At 41.8% G+C, this 27,858-nt stretch overlaps 4 protein-coding genes across 11 annotated transcripts in view; 1 reads left to right on the top strand and 3 right to left on the bottom strand.

Annotated features, from left to right (window-relative positions):
- The window catches only part of LOC123512995 (zinc finger protein 236-like), a 35,801-nt gene extending 28,166 nt beyond the window's left edge, over window positions 1-7,635 (top strand). For both annotated transcript variants that reach the window (XM_045269781.1, XM_045269780.1), the window contains exons 23-30: window positions 176-893; window positions 1,113-1,312; window positions 1,453-1,640; window positions 1,783-1,912; window positions 2,269-2,381; window positions 2,541-2,652; window positions 2,919-3,131; window positions 3,342-7,635. In XM_045269781.1, the coding sequence (XP_045125716.1) occupies window positions 176-893; window positions 1,113-1,312; window positions 1,453-1,640; window positions 1,783-1,912; window positions 2,269-2,381; window positions 2,541-2,652; window positions 2,919-3,131; window positions 3,342-4,967 (3,300 nt within the window). In that variant the 3' untranslated portion in view covers window positions 4,968-7,635. The remainder of the gene's footprint in view (window positions 1-175; window positions 894-1,112; window positions 1,313-1,452; window positions 1,641-1,782; window positions 1,913-2,268; window positions 2,382-2,540; window positions 2,653-2,918; window positions 3,132-3,341) is intronic.
- Window positions 1,053-21,440, bottom strand: LOC123512997 (U6 snRNA-associated Sm-like protein LSm1). 7 transcript variants are annotated; one of them, XR_006677231.1, is made up of 5 exons: window positions 21,262-21,440; window positions 17,416-17,618; window positions 16,449-16,628; window positions 15,830-15,921; window positions 5,173-5,428 (listed from the first exon to the last, which is right to left on the bottom strand). XR_006677231.1 is itself a non-coding variant. In XM_045269784.1 (4 exons), the coding sequence occupies exons 1-3, from the start codon at window positions 21,305-21,307 to the stop codon at window positions 16,455-16,457; spliced, it is 423 nt and encodes a 140-aa protein (XP_045125719.1). In that variant the 5' UTR covers window positions 21,308-21,433; the 3' UTR covers window positions 1,053-1,299; window positions 16,449-16,454. The 7 variants fall into 7 exon arrangements, 6 of the variants coding, with proteins under 6 accessions (XP_045125719.1, XP_045125722.1, XP_045125720.1 ...); XM_045269784.1 differs by lacking the exons at window positions 5,173-5,428; window positions 15,830-15,921 and adding an exon at window positions 1,053-1,299 and having other exon boundaries at window positions 21,262-21,433; XM_045269787.1 differs by lacking the exons at window positions 5,173-5,428; window positions 15,830-15,921 and adding an exon at window positions 1,053-1,299 and having other exon boundaries at window positions 17,416-17,600; window positions 21,262-21,418.
- A 90-nt stretch (window positions 21,441-21,530) lies between these two features.
- Window positions 21,531-23,905, bottom strand: LOC123513034. Its single transcript, XM_045269846.1, has 4 exons — window positions 23,887-23,905; window positions 23,063-23,295; window positions 22,731-22,851; window positions 21,531-22,387 (listed from the first exon to the last, which is right to left on the bottom strand). The coding sequence occupies exons 1-4, from the start codon at window positions 23,903-23,905 to the stop codon at window positions 22,194-22,196; spliced, it is 567 nt and encodes a 188-aa protein (XP_045125781.1). The 3' UTR covers window positions 21,531-22,193.
- Window positions 23,814-27,523, bottom strand: LOC123512996 (inner centromere protein-like). The gene is made up of 2 exons (XM_045269782.1): window positions 27,356-27,523; window positions 23,814-26,269 (listed from the first exon to the last, which is right to left on the bottom strand). The coding sequence occupies exon 2, from the start codon at window positions 26,241-26,243 to the stop codon at window positions 24,171-24,173; it is 2,073 nt and encodes a 690-aa protein (XP_045125717.1). The 5' UTR covers window positions 26,244-26,269; window positions 27,356-27,523; the 3' UTR covers window positions 23,814-24,170.
- Window positions 27,524-27,858: the final 335 nt, after the last annotated feature.

Here is a 27,858-nt window from a genome sequence, read left to right as displayed (position 1 = left end):
AAAGAGAGACACTTCTTATGTCTTATATTCATTACTTTGACAATTAGTTGGCAAGGGTATTTTGTATTGGGCACATAATATGTACGAGTATATTTTTTGTGTGGAAGTATTTTTATGGAGATGTACTTTTATTTGTTGTTGAGAGTTGCTTGTACATGTTTGTTGTTTTATGCAGGTTCTTCCAGCAGCCTTTGGGCAAGGTGTTGGCGAGGAAGAACTCACCTTGGCTGATCTGCAGACTGGTGTAGAAAACTCCTTGGCGTCAGGAGAAACTGTGATCATTGGCTCCCAGCCACCGACCATTACCACTCATCTCAACACTTCATCAGTACTCCTTCCCCATTCCTCAGGAGGACAGGGCACTTCTGGCTCCTCAATCCTCCTTCCACATTCCTCTGCTTCCTCTATTCTTCAGGATAGCAGTACCACATCCATTCTGCAGAGCACCAGTGGCTCTTCCATCCTCCTGTCCAGCCCTTCTGTCCAGGTGACCCAAACCTCCGTCCCAAGCCACTTCACTCAGACCAATGCAGGAACCACCATCCTCACCATCCCTCAGTCCGCTGGGGGCAGCATCCTCACCGTCCACCAGCCCTCAGTCATCCAGGGACCCACTAGGGAGGAGACTGCCAATGTTACCTCAGTGATACAGTCTCAGCCCAGCATCATAAACCAGTCCCCTGCTTCACACTATTCTGCCTCCGTTTCTTCTCGTCAAACAATACTTGACCACAGCCAGGACTTCAATTCCCTTGGAGATCCTGGAGGGCTTGAGATGGTCAACCTGCCTCCCTCCATGATCAACACTACCTCCCAGGTGCTGCCAGCCAATCTGCAGCTTGAGGAAAACAGTGAGGCTGTCATCACCAACACCACAGACCAAGCAAACTCAGGTGAGGCACATGGACTTCTCATGGACTGTTCACCGTAACTTAGATTATTTTGGATGTCTGTTTATATTTAGGAGAGTAGACACTGTGTGAGAAGAAAATACACAATGAGGGAGTCCAAGTTTCAAAATACTAAAAGGGCCACAATGAGAAAAAAACCCATGAAGTAATGATGATTTATGTAGAATGAATTTATAGATCATTTTGTGCATGTTGGTGCAGGAGAAAGTCTTGGTGGCCCCACTGGCGATGTGCTGACAGCCAGTCTGGTAGAGAGGGATGAGGGGACCAGCATTGTGCCCTCACATTCTGCTGGTGTTGCTGCTGGCACTGATGGTACTACTGCTTCTGCCACCACCACGCTGCTCGAGTCCAACTTTGACCACCAGGCCTTCTCGGACGGCTTCACCTTCCATGTAACAGTGAGACTCATTAGCCATTGCTTCTTTTTCATTACTTAGCTGGAGTGTCTAATAGTATCTTTATTATTTGCAAATGAACAAAATGGAAGTAGTATAATTTTTACAAAGATCAGAAAATTATAATTGAATTTTTTCCCCAGCCCACCCTGGACCTGTCAAACCTAGGCCAGGGAAGTGAGATTCCCTCCTCACAACTTGTGCAGCTGCTGAGTTCTCAGGAGTCCATCGGTGAGGTGTCTGACATTACCCCGGCTGGAGACTCGCCCAGCACTGCTACACCAAGGAAGGAGCCTCAGGACTCCATGGTGTCCGTTACAAAGATGTACAAGTAAGTATTGCATGTGTATGTTTATTGTGATGCACCTCCTCTCACATTTTCCTGCATTGAGCTTCAAATCACACCAAAGCATTCAGGAAACCAAATGATGGAGCATTACCAGCATACTTATTATCCTTTGCCTCTCTTCAAGGTGTGGCGAATGTAAGAAAATGTTCCTCAAGCTGTCTCACCTCCGCTCCCACTGGCGAACACACACCGCTGACAAGGTGTATCGCTGTAACACCTGCAGCAAAGAGTTCCTCACCTGCCAATCCTTCAAGGTGAATACACAGAAATTGACTGACATAAATGTGATGACAGTTCTGGAGCTTGTGCTGGATGTTTCTGGTTTTGTAGGACAGAATGCACCAGTGACCCATATTCAGAAACACTTTGCTCTTTCTACAACTGTTTTCAAAGATCACAGAGATACTTATCTGGGTTCTCAATAAGGTTTCTCCATAATATAAAATCTTATTAATATGTCTCTAGAACAATAACAACACCCTTAAAAAATTATAACTTCAGCAAGATTGTTTTAAAAGGAGTGATGTGGGCAGAAGTGTTTCAGAATAAAGACCAATGCTGCACACACCCACTACCTGACATGTTCCCTCACTGTGCCGTGTGTTAACAGGAGCACCAGCAGCAGCACCTCCAATCCTCAGAAAGCCACCAGTGCAACGTCTGTCCAGAGAAATTCCAGACTTCAGCTCAACTTCTCAAGCACATCCAAGGGGAACATTCTAGGTATTGCAATGAAAGAACCTCAAAAGGATACATTATTTGGGGATTTTTTTTTTTATAATATTTGTCAGAGGTGAGAGATAATGGACTTTTATTCAATATGTGTAGGGATGATTAGTATTTTGTAGCATTGTGCAGTTAATTAACTTGTTGGTTTTGCAGCATGTGGCAGTGTCCTGTGTGTGACAAGATGTTCACAACTCCAGAGGCATTCCAACGGCACATCAAAGTCCACAGCATCGACCTGCTCAATGAAGCCTTTAGTAAATCCAAGGTAGAACATGCAGCACCCCCCCCCCCCTTCTCTCTCTCTCTCCTCTTGTTTTCTTTGTCTCCTTTCTATCTTCTTGGTCTTCCTGTCTTCCTCTCTTCTCTGTCTTCTACCTCTCTTCTTGGTCTTTCCTCCTCATCTCACCCCTTTTCACCGTAGCTAACATTCCACAGTCTATTTACACACCACAGTGTCTCACCAAACACAGTATTGGGAAAGTCAAACCCATCACAGCAAATGATGATTAAATTTTCTGTCTCCCCACACAGCAAGATGATGATGGTGGTGATGGTAAGGAGAAGGTTATCCTCACTGCTGAGGAGATGGATACCATTCTACAGCAGACAACTGAAGCCAACCTTAGTCTGGAGGAGGGTCAGGGGAAGCAAGAAGGTAAAAGTGGTGATGGCAAGCAGCAGCGCTTGGCCCAGGAAGACAAGAACCTTCATGTCTTGTACGGGAAGGACAGTGCATCAGAGGAGGTGAGTCTTGTTGGAGTTTCATGGAAATATGAGTTTTGTGGAGGACTTTCTTGTGTATGCTCTTGTATTTGTAGTAGTGTGTCATAAGGACAAGTGCACCATAAAAAGCTAAGTACAAGGTGTACATCAAGCTCTCTTGAGATGAAGAAAGCAACAGTTCATATCCAAGACTATCTAGTACCTTCAGTAATCTGTGCTTCAATTTTTCAGGCTGACACACAAAAGCATGCTCATTCCTGCAAGACATGCAGCAAGAGTTTTAAGAAACCTTCAGACTTAGTGCGACACATCAGAATCCACACAGGAGAGAGACCCTTCTCCTGTTCTCAGTGTAACAAGGCCTTTGCTGTTAAATCTACTTTAGATGTACACATGAAAACACACACTAAGAAGAAAGATTTCATGTGCCACATCTGCAACACAATGTTTGCCACCAAAGGCAGCTTGAGCATACACATGCGACTACACACAGGTGACAAACCTTTCAAGTGCAATCACTGCGGGATGAAGTTCAGAACATCCGGTCACCGCAAGGCTCACGTCATCAAGCACTTCAAGGCCATTCCGTCTGTGGCCACCAAAGCACCCAACAAACTAGACACTATAAATGAAGACGACATAAACACAGAGGCTCAGGCTGAACAGACTGTGATGGAAATTCCTAATGAGGAGAACCTCAATCCTGTGATAATGATGGCGGATGGCACCGTCTCTCTACATATACACGGGCTCAATCTAGGCAGCATTGATCCCTCGTCTCTGCTGAACATCCAGCCCATGACACTGGATGAGAGTCTGCTGAGCCAGCTCCAGGCATCAGGGGTGGCAATGATGGGTGCTGGGGAGGGCACTGGGGATGAGGACGCTGAGGATTCCATTTCTGTCAATCCCAATGTGGTGATGACTCAGCCTCAGAATGTTCGTACTCCCAACAATGAAGGTTTGGGCGAATCTGACTTTGAGATCTGCATGGTTGATGACAATGGGAGGCTGGTGAGTGAGCCAACAGTCAGCATACTGGAACAGAATCAGCTGGACCAAGATGCTGTAACTTCATTTGTCCACAATGAACTCACTCTCACTGACATTGCTGTGCCTGGACAGGACAACACTGTGCAGTGCACCTTGTGCTCAAAGTACTTCTCCAAGGTGTCTGACTGGCAGGAACATCTCATGTCTCACAATATTTTCATCAAAGTGGAACAGGATTCTGATAACATAGAAAAGGACATGCCAGAGTCTGTCATCATTCCCGAGACCATACTGGAGGAAGCTCCTGTTAACTCCACTGCACTGCACTCCATACAAGCTGACAAGAACACCTCGGGTCTGGGCATTGAAGAAATCATGACTCCCAAGATGGAAGTGGATAATAGTAGCAACTTAGAAATAATTACTCCTAAAATGGAAGTGGAATCTGATAATGGTAATCTGAAGTGTAGCATGCCAAACTGTGCCAAGATTTTCCGGTATGAGTCGAGCCTCAGCCAGCACATGATCACGCACCTAAAGCAGTACAGTTGCACTCGCTGTGGTGTGGTGTTTGGCTCTTCCACCAGCCTTCAGAAGCACATCAAGTCGCACCAGAATGAGAATGAGGCCAAGGGATTGCAGTGCGTGTTTTGTACTGAACACTTCAATGCCAGGGCAGCTTTGTACCCTCACATTATTGACGAGCATCTCCAGCTGGCTCTTGAGAATCCCCTTGCCATTGAAAAGGTAGGACTCAAGATCAACTTCACCTCTGAAACACAGCGGGAGGGCTCCATGGGGACCTCCCAGGCTGGTGGGGAAGAGCTCGATCCACTGGAACTGTTTCCAACAGTAAACAATTGATTGCATTGCTCATCAGACGTGACTTTCTATGTCTTGTGGAGGTGTTCTGTCTCCTTGCCATTACATCGGCTCATCTGTAAACATTCCCCATTCACTAATGTCACAACGACCCAAGCTTTCTGCGCTGATCTCATACAAACTCGTCACTTCTCCATCAGTTTGCTTGTAATGCACTCATTTACATACACATTTTTTGTTGTGCATATTTTTGTCAGGTTCACCAAAGATGGAAAGTGTCTCCACTGTGGTAGACAGAAATTTGTTCAACATGAGTTACATTCCAAAGCCCACACCTTTCAGTGAAGCTTTTCAAACAATGTTGCTTCCGTAATTCTTAAAAGTGCATGCAATTTCATTACTGTATCCATACAAGGCGAGATCTTGGTTTGTGTTGACTCTCTTTGAACTGCTCCCCTGCAGTGCCAGTCCTCTTAGCACACTCACTGCCAGCCAAATCCACTCTGCAAAATTTAGCAAATGCAACACTTTTTATTTCTTTGCTCAACATACATGGAAAAAATTGCATGTGATCTGCTTAGTGTGCATTGACGGAGGTGTGGCAAATAGCCCAACATAATGCAGCCTTTTCAGACACCTCATGGTCTGTTGCATGTAATAGAGAGAAAGTCAAAGGTTTGAGGCCTAGGAAATGAAGTGTTACTGGTGTGTGCTTAGGCTTTGAACAGAATGATTGATGGAATTAATGAACTTATCAATCATAGGAATATATTTATACATTAATTTTGTTGGATTGTGGTTAGTTAATCTTTGATGTCATGTTTACACTTCAATTTCTACATCACTTGTCAGCACAGCACACATCATTGAAGTCTCTGCCCTGCCTTGCCCATGCTGAGGTCACCACACAGGCATGGCCTCTGTGTATGGACACTATGTAGCATAAGGAGTTTTCTTTGCCTTTCCCACCATGCACGGTTTTTACAGAACAAAACATTCTCTCTTAAACTGGCTAGGAGTTAGTGCCCTAAAGTTTACCTTCAAAACTCAACCCATACACAAATGAGGTATCTGAATGCCTCCAATACTCAGACCTTGTGTTGGCAGCAGCAAGGCCAGTGGTGTGTGGTGTCCTGTGATAGTGACACTAGAACACAACTCTGTGTTCCAGCCTCTGAAGCAACCATGACACTACTCATTGTATTGCATTATCATCAACCAAAAATCTCACTAATATGATAGTAACTTTAGTGTGCTTCCTAAGCATCTATATTATATATCCTTTGCATTCATTCATTGTATTATAGCCATTTCATCTTCATATATTTCTTGTACCTATAACCATTGCCTTTGTGTATATAGTAAACATATATAATATATTCTTTACCTCAGTGTACTACTAAACCTTTAACATTCTACTGGGCAAGAGCCCAAGAAGCTTTACATAATATTACTGGTATGTATGATATGAACTGCAGTTTCCATTACCTTGCTGACTGACCTACCTACCTTGGCATCATCACTAGTTAGCACTGTCACCTCACCTGACAAAGTGAAGTACAAATATTTGCTGGCATGCCCAAGTACAACCTACTACTACACTGTGAATGCCAAAACAATATTCTTACCTTGACCTTCAAGTACAAGTACACCAATAGGGAAGAAAGAATATCAGGCTTGTGCAGTTCGAAGGGAATGTGATAGTAGGAGTGATATTAAATATTCAGGCTAGTGATGAATCCTTATTGAAAACGTACATACACACATGTGTATATGTATATGCCTGGTCTTTGGTATTAAGACTGAAATTGTATCATATCTATAAATATTTTATATTGTAATTAAAAGTTATACTCTTTATATATGATTCAGCTGCAAGCTCAGGAGCTGTTTATATGGAAGTAGTCTATTTATTTTTAGGGATTAATTTTTTCTGTAAATGGATAACTTAAAAATAAAAAAATAGTTTGTGGGCGAGTGAGAGTCGACTATGGTGGAAAGGTGATAAAGAGGCAGGATGGATGGATGATTGGACACTAAAGGGATGTTAGGTGCTAGAGTGATGCATGTGCAGTGTGAATGCATGGTAGGGATGAATGGAGAGGTTGTGAATGTATGGATGGTGATAGTACAGCCTCAGCAGCCTCAACAAGAGTGTGGTGAGGTGGTGCAAGGGTCAGTGCTGGGCTTTGGTGCTGAGGGCTGGTCTCAAACACTGCAGCATATACAGTGTGAACAGAACAGACTAGTTTGTTTCCTGTTGAGGTGCTGAGGTGGAAGTGTGAGCAAGAGACATGTCCATAAAGACACCTCGTCTCAGTTACTTCCCTTCACAGGGATGTTAACTTGGTATTTAAAAATACATGGACTATTTTATTTAATGTCAAATTGTTCCCTAGTTGAAATGAGCTTTGGCTGATCTCGAAGACAAGAACATTATTTAGGACAAGTCCAGACATCAACCTCCAATGTTGGAGTTCCCTACAAAAGTGAAATATGTAACTTATGTAATTCATATATGTATGATGATATTTTGCAGCATGTTATGTACAAAATGTTATGAGTTAGCTACTTAATGTTTACATGTACATCTAGTCAGTCAATACTTTACATTATTTGATTTTTTTCTTTAAAGATCACAAAATATGTAATTAACTTCAAAGACAAATACTCCTGTATAAATTTTAAAATGTTGATTCTTAAAAGAGCAGTAATGTGTGTCTTTTTCCTTTACCCTTCACTGAACTAGGGAAGTGTGTGTGCATGTGTATTTACCTCATTGTATTTACTTACGTTGTATTGTATAGGATTTGAGCAGGGTTCATAGTGTCCTGTCTCCATGTCTCCATTTATCCAATTTTTCTTTAAAGTTATGCACATTATGTGCTGTAGCAACTCCATCACTTAATACATTCCACTTTTCCACCATTCTATGTGGAAAATGATATTTTCCAATATCCTTTACACACTACCTCATCCTAACCTTCTTTACATATTCTCTTGTTCTTCTAACTTCTATCACTAGCACCAGGTCTTCCTTGTCTATCTTTTCAATGCCATTTATCATTTTATACATTGTTATTAGGTCTCCTCACTCTCTTCTATCTTGTATCTTCAGCCTTTCTTCATATGTTAGGGCCTTTAGTTCCGGCACCATCTTTGTAGCAATCTTCTGAATACGTTCTAAATCTTATATCTTTTTTAGAGCTCGGAGACCACACCACTGCTGCACATTCCAGCTTTGGATGTATCATGCTTGTGATAATTTTTTCATCACATCTTTGTCCATGAATTGAAATGCCACTCTTATATTAGTCAACATTTTATATGCTAATCCAAGTATCTTGCATGTTTTTCGAGGCTCAGATTTTCCTGTGTAATCACTTCCAAATCCTACTCCTCTTTAGTCTTCATTGTTAGTTCCTTTCCCATCAGATAGCTCCGTACCAGTCTTCTCTTACTCTTTCCTAGTTTCATTATGTGACATTTCTTGGTATTGAACTCCATTTCCACTTCTTACTCCACTCGTGTGTGTGTGTGTGTACTTACCTAGTTGTATTGTACAGGATTCGAGCGGGGCTCATACTGTCCTGTCTCCATTTATCCAATTTTCCTTAAAGTTATGCACAATATGTACTGTAGCAACTTCATCACTCAATGCATTCTACTCTTTCACCATTCTATGTGGAAAACTATTTTCCAATATCCTTCACTCACTGCCTCATCCTAATCTTTTACATGTCCTCTTGTCCTTCTATCTTCTGTCACCAGCACTAGGTCTTCCTTGCCTATCTTTTCAACACCATTGACTATCTTGTACATTGTTATTAAGTCTCCCCATTCTCTGCTATCTTGTAAGGCTGGCAGTCCCATTTCCTTTAGCCTATCTTCATTATGTTAGGTTCTTTAGTTCCAGCACTTTCTTTGTAGCAATCTTCTGAATCCGTTCTAATCTTCTTGTATCTTTTTAAGAGTTCGGAGACCACACCACTGCTGCATATTCCAGCTTTGGACATATTATTCTTGTGATAACTTTTTTCATATCATTGTCCATGAATTGAAATGCCACTCTCATATTAGTCAATATTTTACATGCTAATCCAAGTATCTTACTTTTGCATTTTTCGGGGTTCAGATTTTCCTGTGTAATCACTCCCAGATCTTTTTCCTCTTTAGTCTTCATTATTTGTTCCTCTCCCATCAGATAGTTCCATATTGGTCTTCTCTTACTCTTTCCTAGTTCCACTACGTAACATTTCTTGGCATTGAACTCCAATTTCCACTTCTTACTCCATTCGTAGATTTTGTTAATACATCTTCCCGTAACACCAAACAGTCCTCCTGGGTTTTGATTACTCTTAGCAGCTTTGTATCATCAACAAACAAATTAATGTAACTGTTTATCCCATTGTGAATGTTGTTTACATAAATTTGGAACATAATAGGGGCTAACACTGACCCTTGTGGCACTCTACTTGTTACTTTACCCTAAGATGAGTATGTATCTCTAATCACAGTTCTCATCTGTCTATCCTTCAAATAATCCCTTATTCAGTCTAACAAAGTTCCTGGCAGTCCTCCTATGTTCTCCAGTTTCCAAAGCCATCCTTCATGAGGGACTTTATCAATAAAGCCTTTTTTATGTCCAGGTATACTGTGTCCACCCATCCATCTCTGCTTTCCAGTCCTTCTATTACTCTTGAGTAGAAACTTAAGTTCGATACATGTGACCATCTTGTCCTGAACCCAAATTGTCCGTTCAATATAACTTGTTCTTCCAGATGTTTAATCCATTTTTTTATAACTTTCACACAACTTCCCCATAACAATTGAAAGTGACACTGGTCTGTAATTTAAGGGCTCAGTTGTCTTTCTTCCTTTAAATATCAGTATTATGTTGGCTTCTTCCATTCTAGTGGAACTCTCCCTTCATTTAAAGAACTTGTAATCATTTACCAAATTGGATCCAACAGTTGCTCTACATTTTTTTAGCACCCAGCCTGATACACAGTCCAGCCCCATTGCTTTTCTGACATCCAAATAATCTAATAATCTTCTAATATCTTCTTTGTGCACTATGATTTTCTGCAATCCTCGGCAATGCAATGTCCTATTTGGTTCTTTAAAATCCTCTTCTACAATGAACACAGTTTTGAAGCTCTCATTCATTATTTCACATATTTCCTTTTCTGTTTGGTATGTCTTCCCTCCTTTAATTATATTTTCTGTTGTTTCCTTATTTTTCATCTTTCATCTTTTTTCATCTTTCTCAGTTTCTTCCTTTCTCCTTACTCTAATGTATTCAATTTTTGCTTCCTTATACTGCTGTTTGTTATTGTCATTTTTCTGTTTTATGAGTAACTTCCAAGCTTTATCTTTTGCCCTTCTAACTTCTGTGCATCTAGCATTGTACCAAGCGTGTATATTTTTCTTAACTCTATAAATAGGTACGTGCTATTTCTTTACTCCATTATATTTCCGTATGAATATTACATATATCTCTTGTATTGTCCTTCTGTACACAATGTTTCTCCATTCAATATCAGCAAAAAATTTCCTTAATTTTTCAAAATCTGCTCTTGCATAATTCAATCTCTTTTTTGTAGTCATCTCTGTATCCCATCCCATCCTCTTCCTGTATTTCCAACTCTAATGTCACAAGATCACTTCTTCCCATACACCATAAGGTATTGTATGTTGAGAGAGGGCTCTGGCTTCTTTGTGAATACTAGGTCAAGCAATGATGGTTCTTCTTCCCCCCTGTACCTTGTTGACTCCTTCACCCACTGATCCAGTCAACAATAACATCTTACTCCATTGTCCAGCATTACCCATTACTTCCATTTCTCTCCAGTTTTTTAAAGTAACTAATAGTATTCTTCCATCTCTTCTTATCATATTACCCAAGTACTTAATCACCTCTCTTTGCATATCCTTATGTTCCTCAGTTCCCCATGTATTTGCGTGTGTGCACGTGCAACTAACTAAGCACAGCATGTGTATTTACCTAGTTGTAGTCTTACATGGTCTGGGCTTTACGCTCGTGTCTCCATATCTACATTTATCCAATTTTTCTTTAAAACTATGCACACTCATTGCTGACACCACTTCTTCACTCAAACTGTTCCAAGTCTCAACACATCTTAGCAGGAAACTATATTTTTTAACATATCTCAGACATCTTCCCTTCCTCAGTTTTTTTACTATGCAATCTTGAGCTTCGAATGTCATGTTCTTCGATCAGGATCAGTTTCTCATTATCCACTTTAACCATTCTGTTGATCAATTTATAAACTTGTATCAGATCCCCTTTCCCTTCTCTGTTCCAGGATGGTAGATCCATAGCCTTTAGTCTCTCCTCATATGTCATCCCTTCAAATTCTGGAACCATTCTTGTAGCCATTTTTTGTAGTCTCTCCAACTTCCTTATGTGTTTCTTTTTATGGGGGTCCACACAACTGCATATTCCAATCTGGGTCTTATTATAGTACTTATCAATTTCTTCATCATTTCTTTGTCCATGTAGTGAAATGCTAATCCAATATTCCTTAGCAAATTTTATGTCTCTGAAAATTCTATCTATATGGCTTACCGGTTGATTGTTTTCTTCCATCGTCACTCCCAAGTCCTTTTCCTTTTTTACTTTCTCCAGTTCTACTCCATCTCCCATCTTATAGATTACCACTGGTTGTCTTTCACTCTTTCCCATTTTCCATGACATGGCTTTTGTCCACATTGAATTCCATCTCCTACTTTTTACTCCATTTCCAGATCTTATTTAGGTTTTCCTGCAGTATTTCACAATCCTCTTTTTGCTTTATAACTCTGCAAAGTTTTGCATCGTCCACAAACAGATTTATGTAGCTGTTCACTCCCTCTGGCATGTCATCTATATATACGAGAAAAAGTATTGGCGCCAATACTGACCCCTGTGGCACTCCACTTTCTACTGCTCTCCACTTGGACTTCATATCTTTAACTACCATCCTTATTTCTCTTCCCCTCAAATAATTTTCCATCCATCTCAATGTGCTTCCTTTTAAGCCACCCTTCTCCTCTAACTTCCACAGTAATCTTGCATGTGGCATTTTATCAAACGCCTTTTTTAAATCCAAATAATTACAGTCAACCCATCCCTTTCTCTCTTGTACTCTTTCAACTATTTTAGAGTAGAAATTCAGTAAATTTGTTACACACGACCGACCTTTTCTAAAACCAAATTGGCCATTTGATAATTTGTTGTCTTCAAGGAACTTGATCCATTGTTTCTTTATTACTCTTTCACACATCTTACATATTACACTAGTTAGTGATACCAGTATAATTTAAAGGTTCTTCCTTTCTTCTGCTCTTATATATGGGAACCACCTCAGCTCTTTTCCATTCTACTGGTACTGTTCCATTTTCTATTGAGAATTTTATGATGTATATAGGACTTGTTAGTTCTTCCCTACATTCTTTCAGTATTCTGTCTGAGACTTCATCCGGTCCCATTGCCTTCTCTTCATCCAGTTCCATCATCTCTTTTATCTCAAGCTTGGTTACTTTAATCTCTTTCATATAACATGTGTGTGTGCACATGCAACTATGCACAGTGTGTGTGTGTGTGTGTGTGTGTGTTTTATGCAAGAGGGAATGCTCCCAAGGGCAACAAAATGTTAGGGAGAGAAAAATAAAAGTCCACTGGAACTGCAAGTTCCCTAAAAGGTCAAAAGAGTCATCCAAAAAGCAAGGGACAAATGTCTTGACACCTCTCTCTCTCTTAAAAGGAATTAAGTCAGAGGGAGATGGAAATACAGTAACAGGTAGGGAGTTCCAGAGATTACCATACAGTAGCAGTTCCAGAGTTTACCAGTGAAAGGTATAAATGATTGAAAGTACTGGTTAACTCTTGTATTAGAGGGTTGGACAGAATAGGGATGAGAGGGAGAAGAAAGCCTTGCGCAGTGAGGCTGCAGGAGAAGGGGAGGCATGCAGTTCACAAGATCAGTAGAACAGTTGGCATGAAAATAGCGATAAAAGATAGAAAGAGATGCAACATTTCAGCGGTGAGAAAGAGGCTGAAGACAATCAGTCAGAGGAGAGGAGTTGATGGGACGAAAAGCTTTTGATTCCACCCTATCTAATAAAGCTGTATGAGTGAAACCCTCCCCCAACATGCGAAGAATACTCCATACAAGGACGGATAAGGCCCTTGTACAGAATTAGCAGTTGGAGGGGCAAGAAAAACTGGCAGAGACACCACAGAACACCTAACTTCTGTTACGGTTTTAAACGTAAGTCGTCACCCGGCTGCGGTTAGCTGCTACAGCTCACTAGACTGTTATTCTGGCAAAATCGCCAGCTTTATTACAGTCAGTACAGTGGGAATTATAAAACACTCCACAGAGTCCCCACTACTATAACTCACAGCTGACGTAACCCTCAGGTTCTTTCAAGGTCGCCAACAGTGTATAATTTCCCCCACTGTAAGGGAATCTCCTCAGCAACTCCTTCTCCTCCTGTACCCAACCAAGTAGAATTTATAAATGGTACATGTTATGTGTAACAGGGCGAGGCCTTAATACCCCCTAGAGAAACCGCCCACAAGGACAATTCCACCCACTTCTCTATGAAGTATTAATGCCTCTCCGCACGCCTTGTCCACAGACGGTGATGAATCACAGACTGTGACAACACACGCAGTATATATATTACTATACTATCCTACTACAACAGGTGCTTCCTAACACCTGTCAGACTGACATCCCTGGCCTACTACTACTGCAATATATGATGTGTACAGCACATCCGGTGATGTACACACAAGCCCAGACACCACCTACGGGTGACACCAGCTATACACGAGTCCAAATACTCGTCGCAGACAAGTCTGGCGGACGACAACTACGCACCACTGGCCGACATGAAACCTCTCAGCCTTCAATGGTGTGCGTGGCTACTACCACTACAATACAGTTTACTACTGAAACTATACAAAAGATGGTGGGGGCACACAGCCACCCAACAAACCCCACTGGTGACCATGGCCACCACAACAGCAAAAACAGGACGAGACAAAGCGTGTCTCTCCGCGTCGCCACACCCAGTGGACGAACGCACAACAGGAAATGCAGCCCCGACCGGCTACACTTTCCTCAGGACAACAAGCCCATTGTCCTACACAGCCACGGTCTACCGAGTAACAAGCCAGCTACTCAACAGGAGGGCACAACTCCCAGACCAATGACTAATGAGTAACAAGCGAAGCCCAGCAACACGAATCTCCCTAACACTGTGCCAGACCGACGAGAGTGCGTGTCTATCTCCGCTGAAGGCTAGCTGGTTACTATACACAGTATACTACTGATACTACACAACAGATGGTGGGGGCACACAGCCACCCCCCAAACACACTGGTGACCATGGCCACCAACAAACAAACAGGACGAGACAATGCCGTGTCTCTCCCACGCGTTGCCACCACAATACAGGACGGATGCACGAGAAATGTAGCCAAACTTACTACACCTCTCCCAGAGCAACAAGCCCGTCGCTCCAACAGTCACGGTCTACCCAGTAGCAAGCCAGCTACTCAACAGGAGGGCACAACTCCCAGACCGATGACTAGTGAGTAACAAGAACAGCCCAGCAACACGTGTCTCACTAACACTGTGCCAGAAACCAAGAGCGCACGTGTCTACCTCCACTGAAGACTGGCTGGTTACTAATGTGAAGCTCGCAGGCGCACAAAATGGTGGAAACAAAGAGAGGGGTTTTGGCCGCACAACGGAACAGCGACAGCCCGCGCTTGGGCCAGAGGCAACACATATAATATAATTAAATAAAGGGGAAATAATGCGCTGGCCCTCACACTTCATAGAAGCTGTTTTAGCAAGAGATGAGATGTGAAGTTTCCAGTTAAGATTATGAGTAAAGGACAGACCAAAGATATTCATTGTGGAAGAGGGAGACAGGTGAGTGTTATTAAAGAAAAGGGGATAGTTGCCTGGAAGGTTGTGTAAAGTTGATTGATGGAGGAATTGAGTTTTTGAGGCATTGAAATCAACTAAGTATTTTCAGCCCCAATCAGAAACCTTAGAAAGATCAAAAGTCAGGCATTCTGCAGCATCCCTGCATGATATGTTGACTTCCTGAAGGATTGGGCATCTCTGAAAGGATGTGGAAAGATGTAGGGTGGTATCATCAGCGTAGGAGTGGATAGGGCAAGATTTTTGGTTAAGAACGTCATTAATGAATAATAGAAAGAGAGGGTGATAAGACAGAACCCTAAGGAACACCACCGTTAATAAATTTGAGAGAAGAACAGTGGCCGTCTACCACGGCTGCAACAGAACGGTCAGAAAGGAAACTTGAGATAAAAGTTACAGAAAGAACGATAGAAACTGTAGGAGGGCAGTTTTGAAATGAAAGCTTTGTGTCAGACTCTATCAAAAGCTCTTGATATGTCTAACGCGACAGCAAGTTGCAGATGTGTGTGCATGTGCGCAAACATCTATGTACATAGAGGCAAAGTACCTATTCCAACAACTTAACAATGACAGCTGGTAGCAAAAATATAGAGTGACACAAATTGCTATGGCAGAAGTTGATCTCTATCTTTCTAAGTAAGGAGTTTTGTCTCAGAGGAAATCTTTCATATCCTTTTAGATATTATACTTAGCACTGATTCTAGTAGACCAATATCTTTCCTATAATGTGAAGACCAGAACTGTACAGCATAATCTAGATGTAGCCTGACCAGCACCATATTTAACTCTTAGTATTACTTTGGTACACTGTTAAAAGTGAATCCTAATTTGCCTATTTCTAGCCTCTGAATTATTTTTTAGACAGAGATTGAAACCAACTATAACTCCAAGTGTTAGTTTACAACAGAAAGATTTACAACTTGTTAACAGTACCTCATGGCAAGCTGGTTGACCAAGTTCCCACGGCTACACCACTACATCTACACACTGTCTCACTGAGATGAAGCACCACACACTGTCCCTCACTGAGAACACAAATACAACCTGATATATAGAACTACAGTACAGTGCTTGTATTGCATTGAAACTATAAGGATCACTAGCACTGAATGATAAAACAGAACCAATTATTGACAAAAAAGAAATTACTTTGCAAGTGTGCATAAATATAATTTATTTATGTAATTATGAAAATTAAAAATAGGCACTATAATACAACTGTAAATTTACAGTGTATATATACAAGTTAATACAAAAACTAACAATACTTTAAGCATATCAGTTAAAATACAAAAATGTATTAAAAGTATTGATGGAATAAACTGTTTAAATATCACCAAGTTAGTCACCAGAACAATCCCAACCCAGGAAGGCGTCAGTCACACTCACAACAACTGGTGCCAAGAAGCAGAACCACAGAAAGGAAACACTACCTCCCTTAGTACACATCCAAGCCGATCTCACTACCTCATGCCCCTGTACATGTTTAATCCAGTTTGTCTCAGTCTCATCTCCATTACTACATGTCTGGGCCAGTATCACACAGCCTCACCTCCCACTAGTACATATCGTCTGGTCCAATCTCGGCTGTGTACTGCAACCCTCGTTCCTTCATGAACCGCGCCCTCAACTGCTCCTGCTCCTGCCGTCGCTCCTGCTCCACTCGCTGTGCCTCCAAGATTTCCTCTATGCTCACGTTTTCTAATTTGTCGTTGTCTTCCTTTGTCTCGTCCTGAAATCAGAAATCTCAGCTAACAAAGGCTCAGGATTCCATGGTATACAATCAACCCTCATAACAGTTTCCTTTGTACAGGGACAGCTTTAGGTGAGACCCGTAACACTGCCTTCTCTTGCTCTTTTTCTTTTTTGTAAGAGGGAAAATCTGGCTAAGGGCAACAAAAATGATTAAACAAAAAGGCCCATGCAGATGCCAGTCTCCAAAAACTGAACTGATTGGTAGAGCTTTGTTTCTGGGACATACAAGGAAGTGTTCAAATACTAATCTTCCCTGAGCACTGTTGCCTTAAGAAGTGATGCTGCCATGTCAAGTTAGTGTCATGTTTATTGGTGAATGGAATATGAACACATGCAGTAATGAATTTGTTTATCTTGACAGCTTTATCCAGACCAAGAAGAGGGAATGTTATCAGGAGTGGATTCATAAGGAGTCAAAGAGCAGCTATTCTAAACCTAACTTTCACAAGAGTCCCTAAGATTTCTGCATAAAAAACTGTAATAATTATACTTTCAAAATTGGTTAAATAAAAATAAAGACCCAACTAGGAAGAAATTAAATAGAGGGAACAGAGAGTGACTTTTATGCATGAAACATTTTTGCACATTCCAGCCTGACTCAGCTGAATGGTGTCTTCACTTAAACACACCACCATATCTAGCCATTACTTGATGCAGATAATTATAATCTTAAACAAAACATTTCCCACAACACACCACTACTCCTCTGGGCAACCATCCCACCCTGCTGTCCTACCCTTTTCCCAGCACACACAAACACTCACAATTTCTCCGAGCAGCACCACATTCTCCCCCCGGATGACAAAGACGCCTCGCTCTATGTCACCATAGCGATTCCCAACGTGGATCCTTTCAATGGTGCGGTGCAGGACCAGGTTGGCAAACTGGTCAACGCTGCGCAGGTACCCAATGAGAGTCCTTCCATCCCGCAGGTACACCATCAACTTCTCTGGAGCAACACAGCCACCAAGAAAAACTATATCACAAAAAGTTGAAAGAAAAGGTAAAGAAAATAAAAGTTTAAGAGTGACCCAACACAAAATTACACACACAGTAAGTAGGAGTCATTACAAGGGCAATCCCACACACACTCCTAGACTGGACAAGATGAAGAGGAGGAGGAGGAGGAGGAGGAGGAGGAGGAAAGAAGGGCTGGACAGTATTTAGAGAAGATTTACAGGAGGAAGGACTGAACAAGGTCCAGGAACAGTATTAGCAACTCATTGATACAGAGATAGATCTATGATGAACAAATTAATCCTTCCCAGTGAAGGATCTATACCTAGATGTTTTAAAACTGACTTTTTGTCAGGTTGTCTATATACAAATGCTTGTTCTGATACTACAGCACTAAAATACAGCATGATCTACTATAAATGATTCCTTACAAATAACAAAATTCATAAAACAAATCATTGTTTGGTATCTCAAATATGTAGGCACTTGCCAACATTGCCTCTCAAAGCCATTCACCACTTGTGCTTTGTCGGAGGTGGATGTGATGCACAAAAGCTAATATTGGGAATTTATGCATTTTTTTTCTTTATTTCATTATCAGTATCATTTCAAGGAAAAAAGAGAACTTTTGTTTTGGAAGAAATGACAGCTTTGTAAGTGGAGGACGTAGATGATTTTTTTTGGATGACTTTGAGGATTGCGACTCGTAGTATGAGTGGTTCCACTGATCACAGTCAGAGCATAAAGTTGAGCCAGATGGGCAGCCAGTCCGACGGTGGTGAAAAAAACATGAGCTGAGGATCACATTCAATATAAATGGCAGAGTCAATCAGCTGCTGACACACAAAGAACCTTTTTCCCTTTACAGGAAAGAGTGGTGTAAAACTTGTCCTGGAAGATGGCCAGTCACCTTTAGAAATATTTCAGGTCTTTTTTTGATGATGAATTACTGAATCACATTGTACTATGTACTATGGGGAGATACTAACAAGGGGTTTGTTGATGCTTTTACAAGGAATTGAGAAAAAGCCATCTATTTATTTATATCACTCTACCAATCAGATGATTTTGACTTTTTATGGAAAATGTATGAGACAGATTTGCTCTTCTAAAGTACCTGCATTTCACTGAATGAGGATGACAGTGAGCCTGCCTGCTTATATATATTCAAGTTCAAGGAGATCCTGAATATTCTCATACAAAGATTAAAAATCTTATGTTCCAAAGCAAAATGTAAGCATTGATGAGTCTCTCCTGATCTGGAAAGGTCGGTTAAAATGGAACTGATGCATTCCACTAAAACAAGCTACATTTGGCATACAAAGTTATATCTTATCCAAGTATGACATTGCCTATGTTTGGGATCTTCAAGTCTACAATGGAAAGAAAGCAAAATATGACTTTGAAATAGATGCCTTGTCAGGTGAAAAGTGAAAACACAAAGTTTATTAAGATAGTTTGAGACTAATGCAGTCCCTACTGAATCAAGGCTACATTCAAGGAGTTGATAACTTCTACATCTTACCAGAATTTTCTTTAAACTCTTCTTTCTACTTAAATGCAGTAGGCACTGTGAGATCCAACAGAAAACTGTTCTCCCGGGAAGCAAAATCAAAAGTTCTGAAGAAAGGTGAAACTGTAGCACACTACATGCATAAAATGATGTACTTGAAATGGAGATAAGAAATATGTAAACATGTTAAGCACAATATATGAGGATTCTATAAAAGAAATAACAGTAGTAGAGCAGCAAGTAAATTAACCAAGAGTGTGCATCAAATACAATAAACACTGCATGGCTGGAGTAGACAAAATGGACCAAACAATCTCTATATAAACATCAGCTTGTAAGAATGTGAAGAAATATTATAAGAAAATATTTTTCAGATTGCAAGACATTACATCACTCAACTACCATGTAACCAACAAAATAAATGATGGACAGAAATGCTTCCTTGACTTCAAGCTAAAGCTGACTAACGAGATAATCTCAAAATATGCTGGTGATATCTACCACCTAAGGAAGCCTAGTAGTGATCTCTTTCTTGGATATGTCCTGCACAACTCAGTGGAAGACATATCATTAAAGAAACAAGATCACATGATGATAATGGTGATAAAAAAAAGTCCCACGACAATGTGCCTATTGTGCTCTACTCAAAAAGAAGAAAACAAGCATATACAGCTGTGATGTGTGTCAGCTAACACTGAGTTGTACCATGCTTCAAACTCTACCACAAAACACTACCACTGCCTAAAAATGAATAAGTAAAAACGAATGTGAAAAATATGAAGCAAAGAGAAATAAATTGCATCCAGGTCACAAGTCCTGGACATTGCCTTTAGAAAGGGTGTGAATGACTCCAAACATTAATTTCATTATATTGACACACATTATCACCAACTAAACCTTTAAATAACATCTAGTTATATAGAGAGTCAATTGTTTGTTCAATGTTGTGGCAGAGTCTATACATAGATGTCAATCTGGAAAGCCCATTTGCTAGGAAACTATATATAAACATGGATGGATGAATGAAAGTTGGTAGAGTCTATAATCAAACAATGTTTTATTTGGTAGTACATACATCTGCCCTGTTGGTGAGAAGGGGTTAAGGTGGTAGGGAGATGGGAGGAAGAGGGAGGGAGCAGTAAGCAATATTTAGAGAAGGTTTGGAGGGAGGGAGGGCTGAACAAGTAGGTAGGGAGAATATTGGTAACTCACTGATTACATTATTATTTTCTGAAGATTATTACAATAATTTCTCTGACTTACTCACGCTCTCTGTCTAATTAAGTAAAGCAAAGTGATGACTTGAAACAACCTAACTAGCACTAACTACCACACAATGGTACCCAATTAATTCCAAGCAATGTTCCTCTCTAACATTATTAGTTACTATTATTATTAAAATAGTTCTTATTCCACCAGTCAGTATAACTATTTTATACTCTGATAAGTACTTGTCTGAAAAGTTCTACTTTATATAGGCTAGCTTAGTTTAACAGTAAAGATTGGATATACTCATATATACCAGTATGTAAAATGACTTGGCTATAAATAAATGTTTCAAATGTTTCTCTCTCTCTCTGTCTCTCTAATAGCCAGACAACCTAACTACTCACCTTGAAAAGCTAAAAGTTAGTTGGTTTTAGTTCCGGTATCCATAACCTTTGATGGTCTCCAGCACGTCTGCCAGGTGAACCCAACTCTCCACTGTGGCGTCCCACCCACAGCAGTCACCTCCCAGTAAACAGCCTAAACTCACCAGCCCGAGCGAGACTCAATCTGCCGACCTTAGCAATGCCAGGCCAGTGTGTTACCACTGCACTAGCCAGACACTGTAAACTACCAGACCATACCCAATTCACTCATTCATTCAGTAATTACCACAATAATACATGTGAACCTTTCTCTCTTGGCTTTTGTAGTACCTAAGACTACTACAGCACAGTAGTGACCTTAAACATCCTTAACTTAACCTTAAACCCTTGATTTGGCCCTAAACTACCCTTAATTTGACCCTAAACTACCCTTAACTACCGAAGTCACTGACCAATTAATTTGTTCACATAATCCTCTCAGATTCGACACCAAAGTCACTCCTTCTCTTTCTCTCTCTCAGTCCCGCCACAGTTATCTCAATACTCACTGTCAAGTTCATCAAAGAGCTGCGCTGCGCCTGGAATATTTGACATGTTGCCTGCAGAGACTGAAAGAAACAAACACCTCCCCCGCTCGTGGTCTGACCGTCACTAAGTGAGACAGGGTGATTGTCTGAGTGTCTGACTGGGTGATTTTGATGTGATCGGTGATGGAGCAGTGTGGCTTTCCAACGGTACTTGACTATCTTATCCAAACTTGTACCATATTGAACATGAACCAACTCTTGTACTTAAATTGGGTTATAAAAAGTACATACATTAAGATCGATTTATTTTCTTTTTTTCTCTTTTTTTTACCGCATCATAATCAGTGAAGCCAATACGGAATAAATACAACGCATATTTATAAACTCCTCCTCTGACCTCATATCTTGTCTATGATTCCACTGCAGGGTTATTCAGATCTCTCATATCCATCACTCATACCTGCCAGTTTTTTCTTCATTGCTTATCAGCCCAAGTCTATTTATCTAAGCTTTCCTTCTGTCATGTGTGTCTTTTATCATCTTATTACTGTATCACTCAAATGGGACATGCAAACCTCTCTCTCTCTCTCTTTCTCTCTCTCCTGTCAGTCAATTATTCATTCCTACTCTTTCTAATGTGGACTGGAAGCTTATATCTCTCCTGTCACTCTATTACAAGAACTACAAGTCAGTTTCTCTCATCACTTAATTCTTTCTCTCTCTCTCTCCCTCTTGTGAGTACTACTAGCTTATTTCTCTTCTATCAATCATTCATTTTTTTTTTTCTTTTAAAGGGAACTAAAAATCTATCTCTTCAATCACTGCATCACTCTTTCTTATGGGGACTACAAATTTACTCCAAGGGACACTACAATGAATACCTTCCCAAGGATTCTTCCAGATAAACTCCTTCAGTAGACAACTACACCACTCTATCCTTCCCTTTCACAAGCCTAAAGCTGTTGTGTCTCCCGCAGTAGTGTCTTGAGTGGGTAGTGGTGGGGTGGAAGGTGAGTCAGGTGTGTCCACAGTGCATATGCTGAGCTGAGGGCCTCTGGGGAGCAGGCTGAGGGCAGCGGGTGACAGGCTGCCTCCTTCATTCGTGTTTCGCACTCATAGTCATTGTGGACACTTGTCAGAACCAGTACTAAGGAGAGAAGAATGGGAGGAGGTAAGGGGAGGGATAAAGAGAGGAGAGGAGTGTGAATATTAATGTCTGTATTTCTCCATGCATATGCAGAGAAAAGCAAACAAGCAGACAGATGCATAGATTGGATAGATAGAAAGATAGAAAGATAGATAGAAAGATGAATTGATAGATAGTGTTTCCAGGATGTAAAAAGATAGAGAACAAAAGAGATTTTAAACATTCAAAACAGTAACCACATGAAATCAACAGACCCACTCCCTCTCACTAACTGAACACTGATCACTGAACACACACCAGTAGCTCCTGGAACAACTGTGATGGACCAACACTCAACACCTACCCATGTGGTGAAGGGTGAGAGTAGAAAAGAGAGGTGCTCCACCACCCTCCTTCTTCTTCTCAATTTCCTCCAGCTTCCTGAGTTGTTCCAGCAGGCCAGCCATCGCCGCCACACTGCCTCGCTGTAACACAGAGCACGGAGCATCGCAACCTGTCATCACCACTAACACTACTGCCATCATCATTATTTCACTCATCCTCATGTGGCCAGCTGTGCTGTGCCAGAGTCCTGTGGTGTACTAGTGTGGTCCGTGAGTCTCTTTCTCCCAGGGATCACCAGGGCTCAGTCAGTCAACCACCACCACCACCACCACCATCATAACCACCACTCACCATCTTAACAAGGGCACCATGAACTCCCTTGGCCGCCTCATGGACTTTATGCGCAGGCACAGAGTCTGTCCCGAGACCTTCCAGACCATCCACCACTGTCCTCAGCTGACTGGAGCCTGCCTTCCATGCTGCAGTCCACTCCTGTGCTGCAGCCCAGGCTGACCTTACCACTGATGCCGTGACCTCCCTCGTACCATTGTTCTGGCTGGTCTCACTGGGAGGAGCTGCCACATCTGTCCAAGAGAGACGTGTACTTGCAAATGTTTCTTTTCTTAAGGCTATTATTGTTTATGAAATGATGCTGAAGGGCTTAATTAATACCACGTGGTAAAAGTTTGTAGCAGCTCCCTTTTCCACCTGCAGTAAGTAAATTTGTGGAAGAGATGAAGAGTATTGTTTGTGAGTATCTACTGACTGGTCTTTGGTACTTGTACTGTTCTGCAGTGAGGATAATTCTGTACAAGGATAGAAGAGTAATGGTTGTGAAAGGTTACTGAAGCTTTTAAATGTACATTGTCTAGAGTTGTGTGGGTTATGAGAGGATCTGATAGAAATTTTCCTGATGGTTTCTTGCAGCTTCCCTTATTTTTTTCATGCTGTCAGTCTGTTTCTTCTTCATTGTTTCCTCAGCCATTCATATGAAGTTTATTTCTACTCTATCAGTCAGCAGTCCCTAAAGTGTTCCAGTGATTTCACTATTCGTCAATTCTCTTGCCTTGCTTTTATTGGTGCATAAAATGAAAGTTTCCAAATAAATCAGAATTCTATTTGACAAAAGCTGCAAGTATATAACAATACATTACATTACATTCATATTACAATACAATATAATTCCACATCCATCTTTTTAATTTGCAACATACTTCTCACATTACAATTAATTATCAAGAAAGTATTTTAGTTTCCTTTTTTCATTTCACTCCCTCCAGTTTTCCTTTCCATCTCTTTCTTCTCTTCACATTATTTCTCTTATCTACAAGCACTCTCTTCACAATCACCTCCAGTTTTATTTCCTTCATCTTGCTTTATACTTTTCTTTCTCACAATTTCCTACACACGACTCCTACACTTTTCTTTTATAACAGTTCCATCTTATTCTGGTTCTCTCTCAAACTCCTTGCTCTTCTTTTCCATTTTCATGCTTTTGTTCATCTTCCTCACATATCAATTCCACTTCTGTCTCTCCATTATTTCTTGTACTCTCCTCCATGTTTTCATCCTCAGTTTCCTTCTTTCCTTCATTATCTTCTTTTCCCTCACTATTCTCCTTCCTTTCCAAATCCTTTTCCTTTTCCTGCTCCTCTCCGGTAGTTTCAGTCTTTTCTTTTCCTTCTTCATCCCCTCCCTTTTCTTCTTTCTTTCTCTCATCCTCATTCTTTTCTTTGGTTTCTCTTCCTTCCTTCTCTCCCTGACTCTGAGTCTCCATGCCCTCGCTCCTTTCATTACTCTCTCCTGTGCTGTTCTCTTCCTTTTGATTCATTTTCTCCTCTTCTACTACTCTTATCAAATTTTCTTCCATTTGTTCCTCTTTGTCTTTTTCAGCTGTTCTCTCTCCCTTCTCCTTTCCTTTCTCTGTGCTGTGTTTTGGGAGGAAGAAGCTGTTTTGAATAATGAACCTCACACACTGAAGGATGATATTCCTCTCCCTTGTGACGTCAGGAAGCAGCAGCCTCTCCAGCAGAGTCTTGCGTCTCTTTGGGAAGCTTCTGTGAACTCCCCCAGGAGGCCTTGGCCCTTTGCGCATTCCATTCTTGGGGTGCCTCTTCCTTCTTCGCTGCCTGGTGATCTTGGTGGTGGTTGCATGTTGTGCTGCTGCTACTGCTGCTATTGCTGTGGTGGTGGTGGTCGTCACAGGTTCTGGTGCTGCTGCACTTCTCTCATTACTTTCCTTCTTTGTTATGTCACATTCTGCAGCTTGGGTTTTGCAGGGCAGCTGGTTGTTTGTGGCATTCTGGCTTTGGTGTTGAGTGGCACACTGCCTCCCTGCCTCCAGTGTTCTTGATTCTGGAGAGTCACTGTCTCCTTCAGAGTCTGAGTATGCACCCATCAGGCTGCCCAAGGCACCCCCAAGCACAAGGATGGAGGACTGAGCAGCAGCACCACCACTGCTTACATTTCTTGGCCCATTCTCTTCCCAGTCCTCTTCATCACTGATGACCACTTCAGACAGTGCTGCTTCCTTCACTTCCTCCTCCTTCACAGCACTGTCTGGGGCAGTGCCAGATTTAACGCCAAAGTAGCTAATCTCTCCTGTGCTCTCATAGAAATGTCTGGTGCCACGAAAGGCCGGGATGCCATCCCTGGCATCCTCCTCATCAGAGTCTGGGTCTGGCAAGGGAGCAGCAGCTGTCTGGGTACTCCTCTGATGCTGTGGTGCCTCCTTCAAGGCACAGGAGGGCTCAGCTTTAACATTTCTCTCCTTATTTTCAATCTCTTCCTCCACTTTATCCTTCCTACCACCATGCAGCATTCTTTTTCTCTTCCTTCCTCGCTGGTTACTCCACTCTGAATTGGCTGGCCTCTTCTGCTCATTTTTCACATCACCACTATCACAACTTCCCTCCCTACCATCACAACCACCACCTCTTCCCCTTCCCCTTCCTCTGCCCTTCCCTCTCCCACCTCTGGAAGCAAAGCGCTTGAGACTCTTGCCCAGCTTCTCTCCACGCTTGACTTTCTCCAGCTGCTGGGCACGTCGAAGCTCAGCTCTCTGGCTGGTGGGGAACCTTCTCTTCCTCTCTGCAACCCACGCCTCGTCATCGATCTGCAGGTTGGCAAAGTTGACGAGGAGGTGCTGGTTGTCTATGTGTTTCTCGATGGCCTTTGGATGAGCATTCAGGTTGCACTCAGGGAAGGGGCACTTGACATGTTCCTGGAGGTGCTGCTCATACTGGTACTTGGAGTGGAATGTGCGATTGCAAGGCCCACAGGAGAATGTTTCTTGTTGGTAAGCCTGTGCCTTATTGTGGTAGGCCTGGCTGTTGTAATGGTGATGCTGGGGAGCACTGGGATATCCCTGGCCACTACTCTGGTAGCCCCAGGTGTTGCTCTGGTAGGCTTGGGCATTTCTTTGGTTTGGCAGGGAGTGGTGGAAGCCTCGGTGGTTCTGCGGGTGACCAGGGGGCCGGTGCCACCTGGTGGGGATGTGTCCTGGAGCCACAAAGGAGCAATCTTCCTCCATCGCTATGTCCACACTTCAATCCTGATCTGGGGAGGCGGAGACAGGGGATGGCTTCAGTATGTGGCTCATGGCATCAATTTATTCTATATATCAGGCTGGCAATTCCATAGGAGGAGACTTGGACAACCCACCACACACTTACACACATACACATCAGTCACATTCTTAGCCCTGCTGGCCCATGGTGGAAAGACACTAACTTGCTGCCCACCATGCTAGTGCTACACCACTACACCCCAGCCATCAGTGTACTTATATCAAATTATTTTCTGTGGATGAAAAAAGCCCAATACCGACTTCTGACTGCCACGCACCATCACTGCATGACAATACAATAGAGAATGTTTCCAAATGATTCTTTTCACTACTATCTGGTGTATCTCTTGGCACTACTATACTACAGACATCCCATCACATACCTCTCAGCTGCTTGGATTTGGGGTTGCCAGCGATCGCCAGATCTCAGCCAGATGTTCACTGTTGCCAATATAGCGAAAGAATACTCACTCACTTTCTCTCTCTCTCTCTCTGTTATACTATTAGGATGTGTGGTGTGTGTATATGATAGAATCTCTTTCTCTCTTTTCTTGGTATTTTCTTTACTATTCAAATAATGTTAATGAAATAATCTCTCTCTGTTTTGTTATTCCTTTATCGTTCTCTGGTGTAAATCCGCCCCCGTCTCTCTCTCTCTTTCTGTTTTGTTATTCCTCTATTGTTCTATGCTGTAACCCAGGCCCTCCATTCTCTCTCAATATTTTCTTTACAACTCAAAGGGGGAAATTGGGCTAAGAGTTCTTTCGCTATATTGGTAACAGTGTACATGTCTGAGATCTGACGGCCGCTGGCAACCCCCAACTTGCCAGCTGAGAAGTAGGTGACGGGATGTCTATACTATGGTAGTGCCCATCTCTCTCCTTGGTCACAAACTGCTGTCTCGAAATTAAACCAAAGTTATCTTAAAGTTATCCCTTATCTCACTGTTAGCGTCAGCATTCAAAGTAGGGAGAAAATAATAAAGACACGCTGTGGATTAAAAAAAAAAAAATCTTACGAACAGTGAAAAGGGAATGGAGGAGACAAGACAGAAACGCCGCCTTCTTTCAACTAACCTGGCTCTCCAAAAAGTTCAGAGCTGCTTTTGTTTTTGCTCTTTTATCCCTCTTCCTGTGGCTCATGTCAATCACGTGTGCTGAGGCAGAGACACTCACCTCAGCGAGTCAGCGGAACCAAAACATTATCCACGTGTTTTCTCGGGACAGTCTTACCCGCAGGATTTTTTTTAAACATCTTGATTATGGGGACGGTTTTACGTTATCTTGCTCACTTTGTTTCTTTTTGGACTTATAACTAGTATTTTGTTATTACTCTTTTTGACTAATGAAAGGCTTAAAATGATTTATTTATGGATTTCTCTCTCTCTTTCTTCCCTTCAAGCCATCCACAGTGACTATTCGAGACCTCTGTCTGCCACGGCTAGCAAACAGGCTGGGGGCTGGCATTCCAGTCCTAAGAATGTTCTTTATATCTGTCATACGGTCCCTTATTGATTATGCCGCCCCTGTTTTAATACAGTTTAGTGCCACCCAACTCCGTCCTCTGGAGCTTGTTCAAA

The sequence above is a fragment of the Portunus trituberculatus genome, chromosome 35 (assembly GCF_017591435.1).
Source record: "Portunus trituberculatus isolate SZX2019 chromosome 35, ASM1759143v1, whole genome shotgun sequence".
NCBI classification, from domain to species: Eukaryota; Metazoa; Arthropoda; class Malacostraca; order Decapoda; family Portunidae; genus Portunus; species Portunus trituberculatus.
This window is presented reverse-complemented; position numbering and strand designations above follow the sequence as displayed.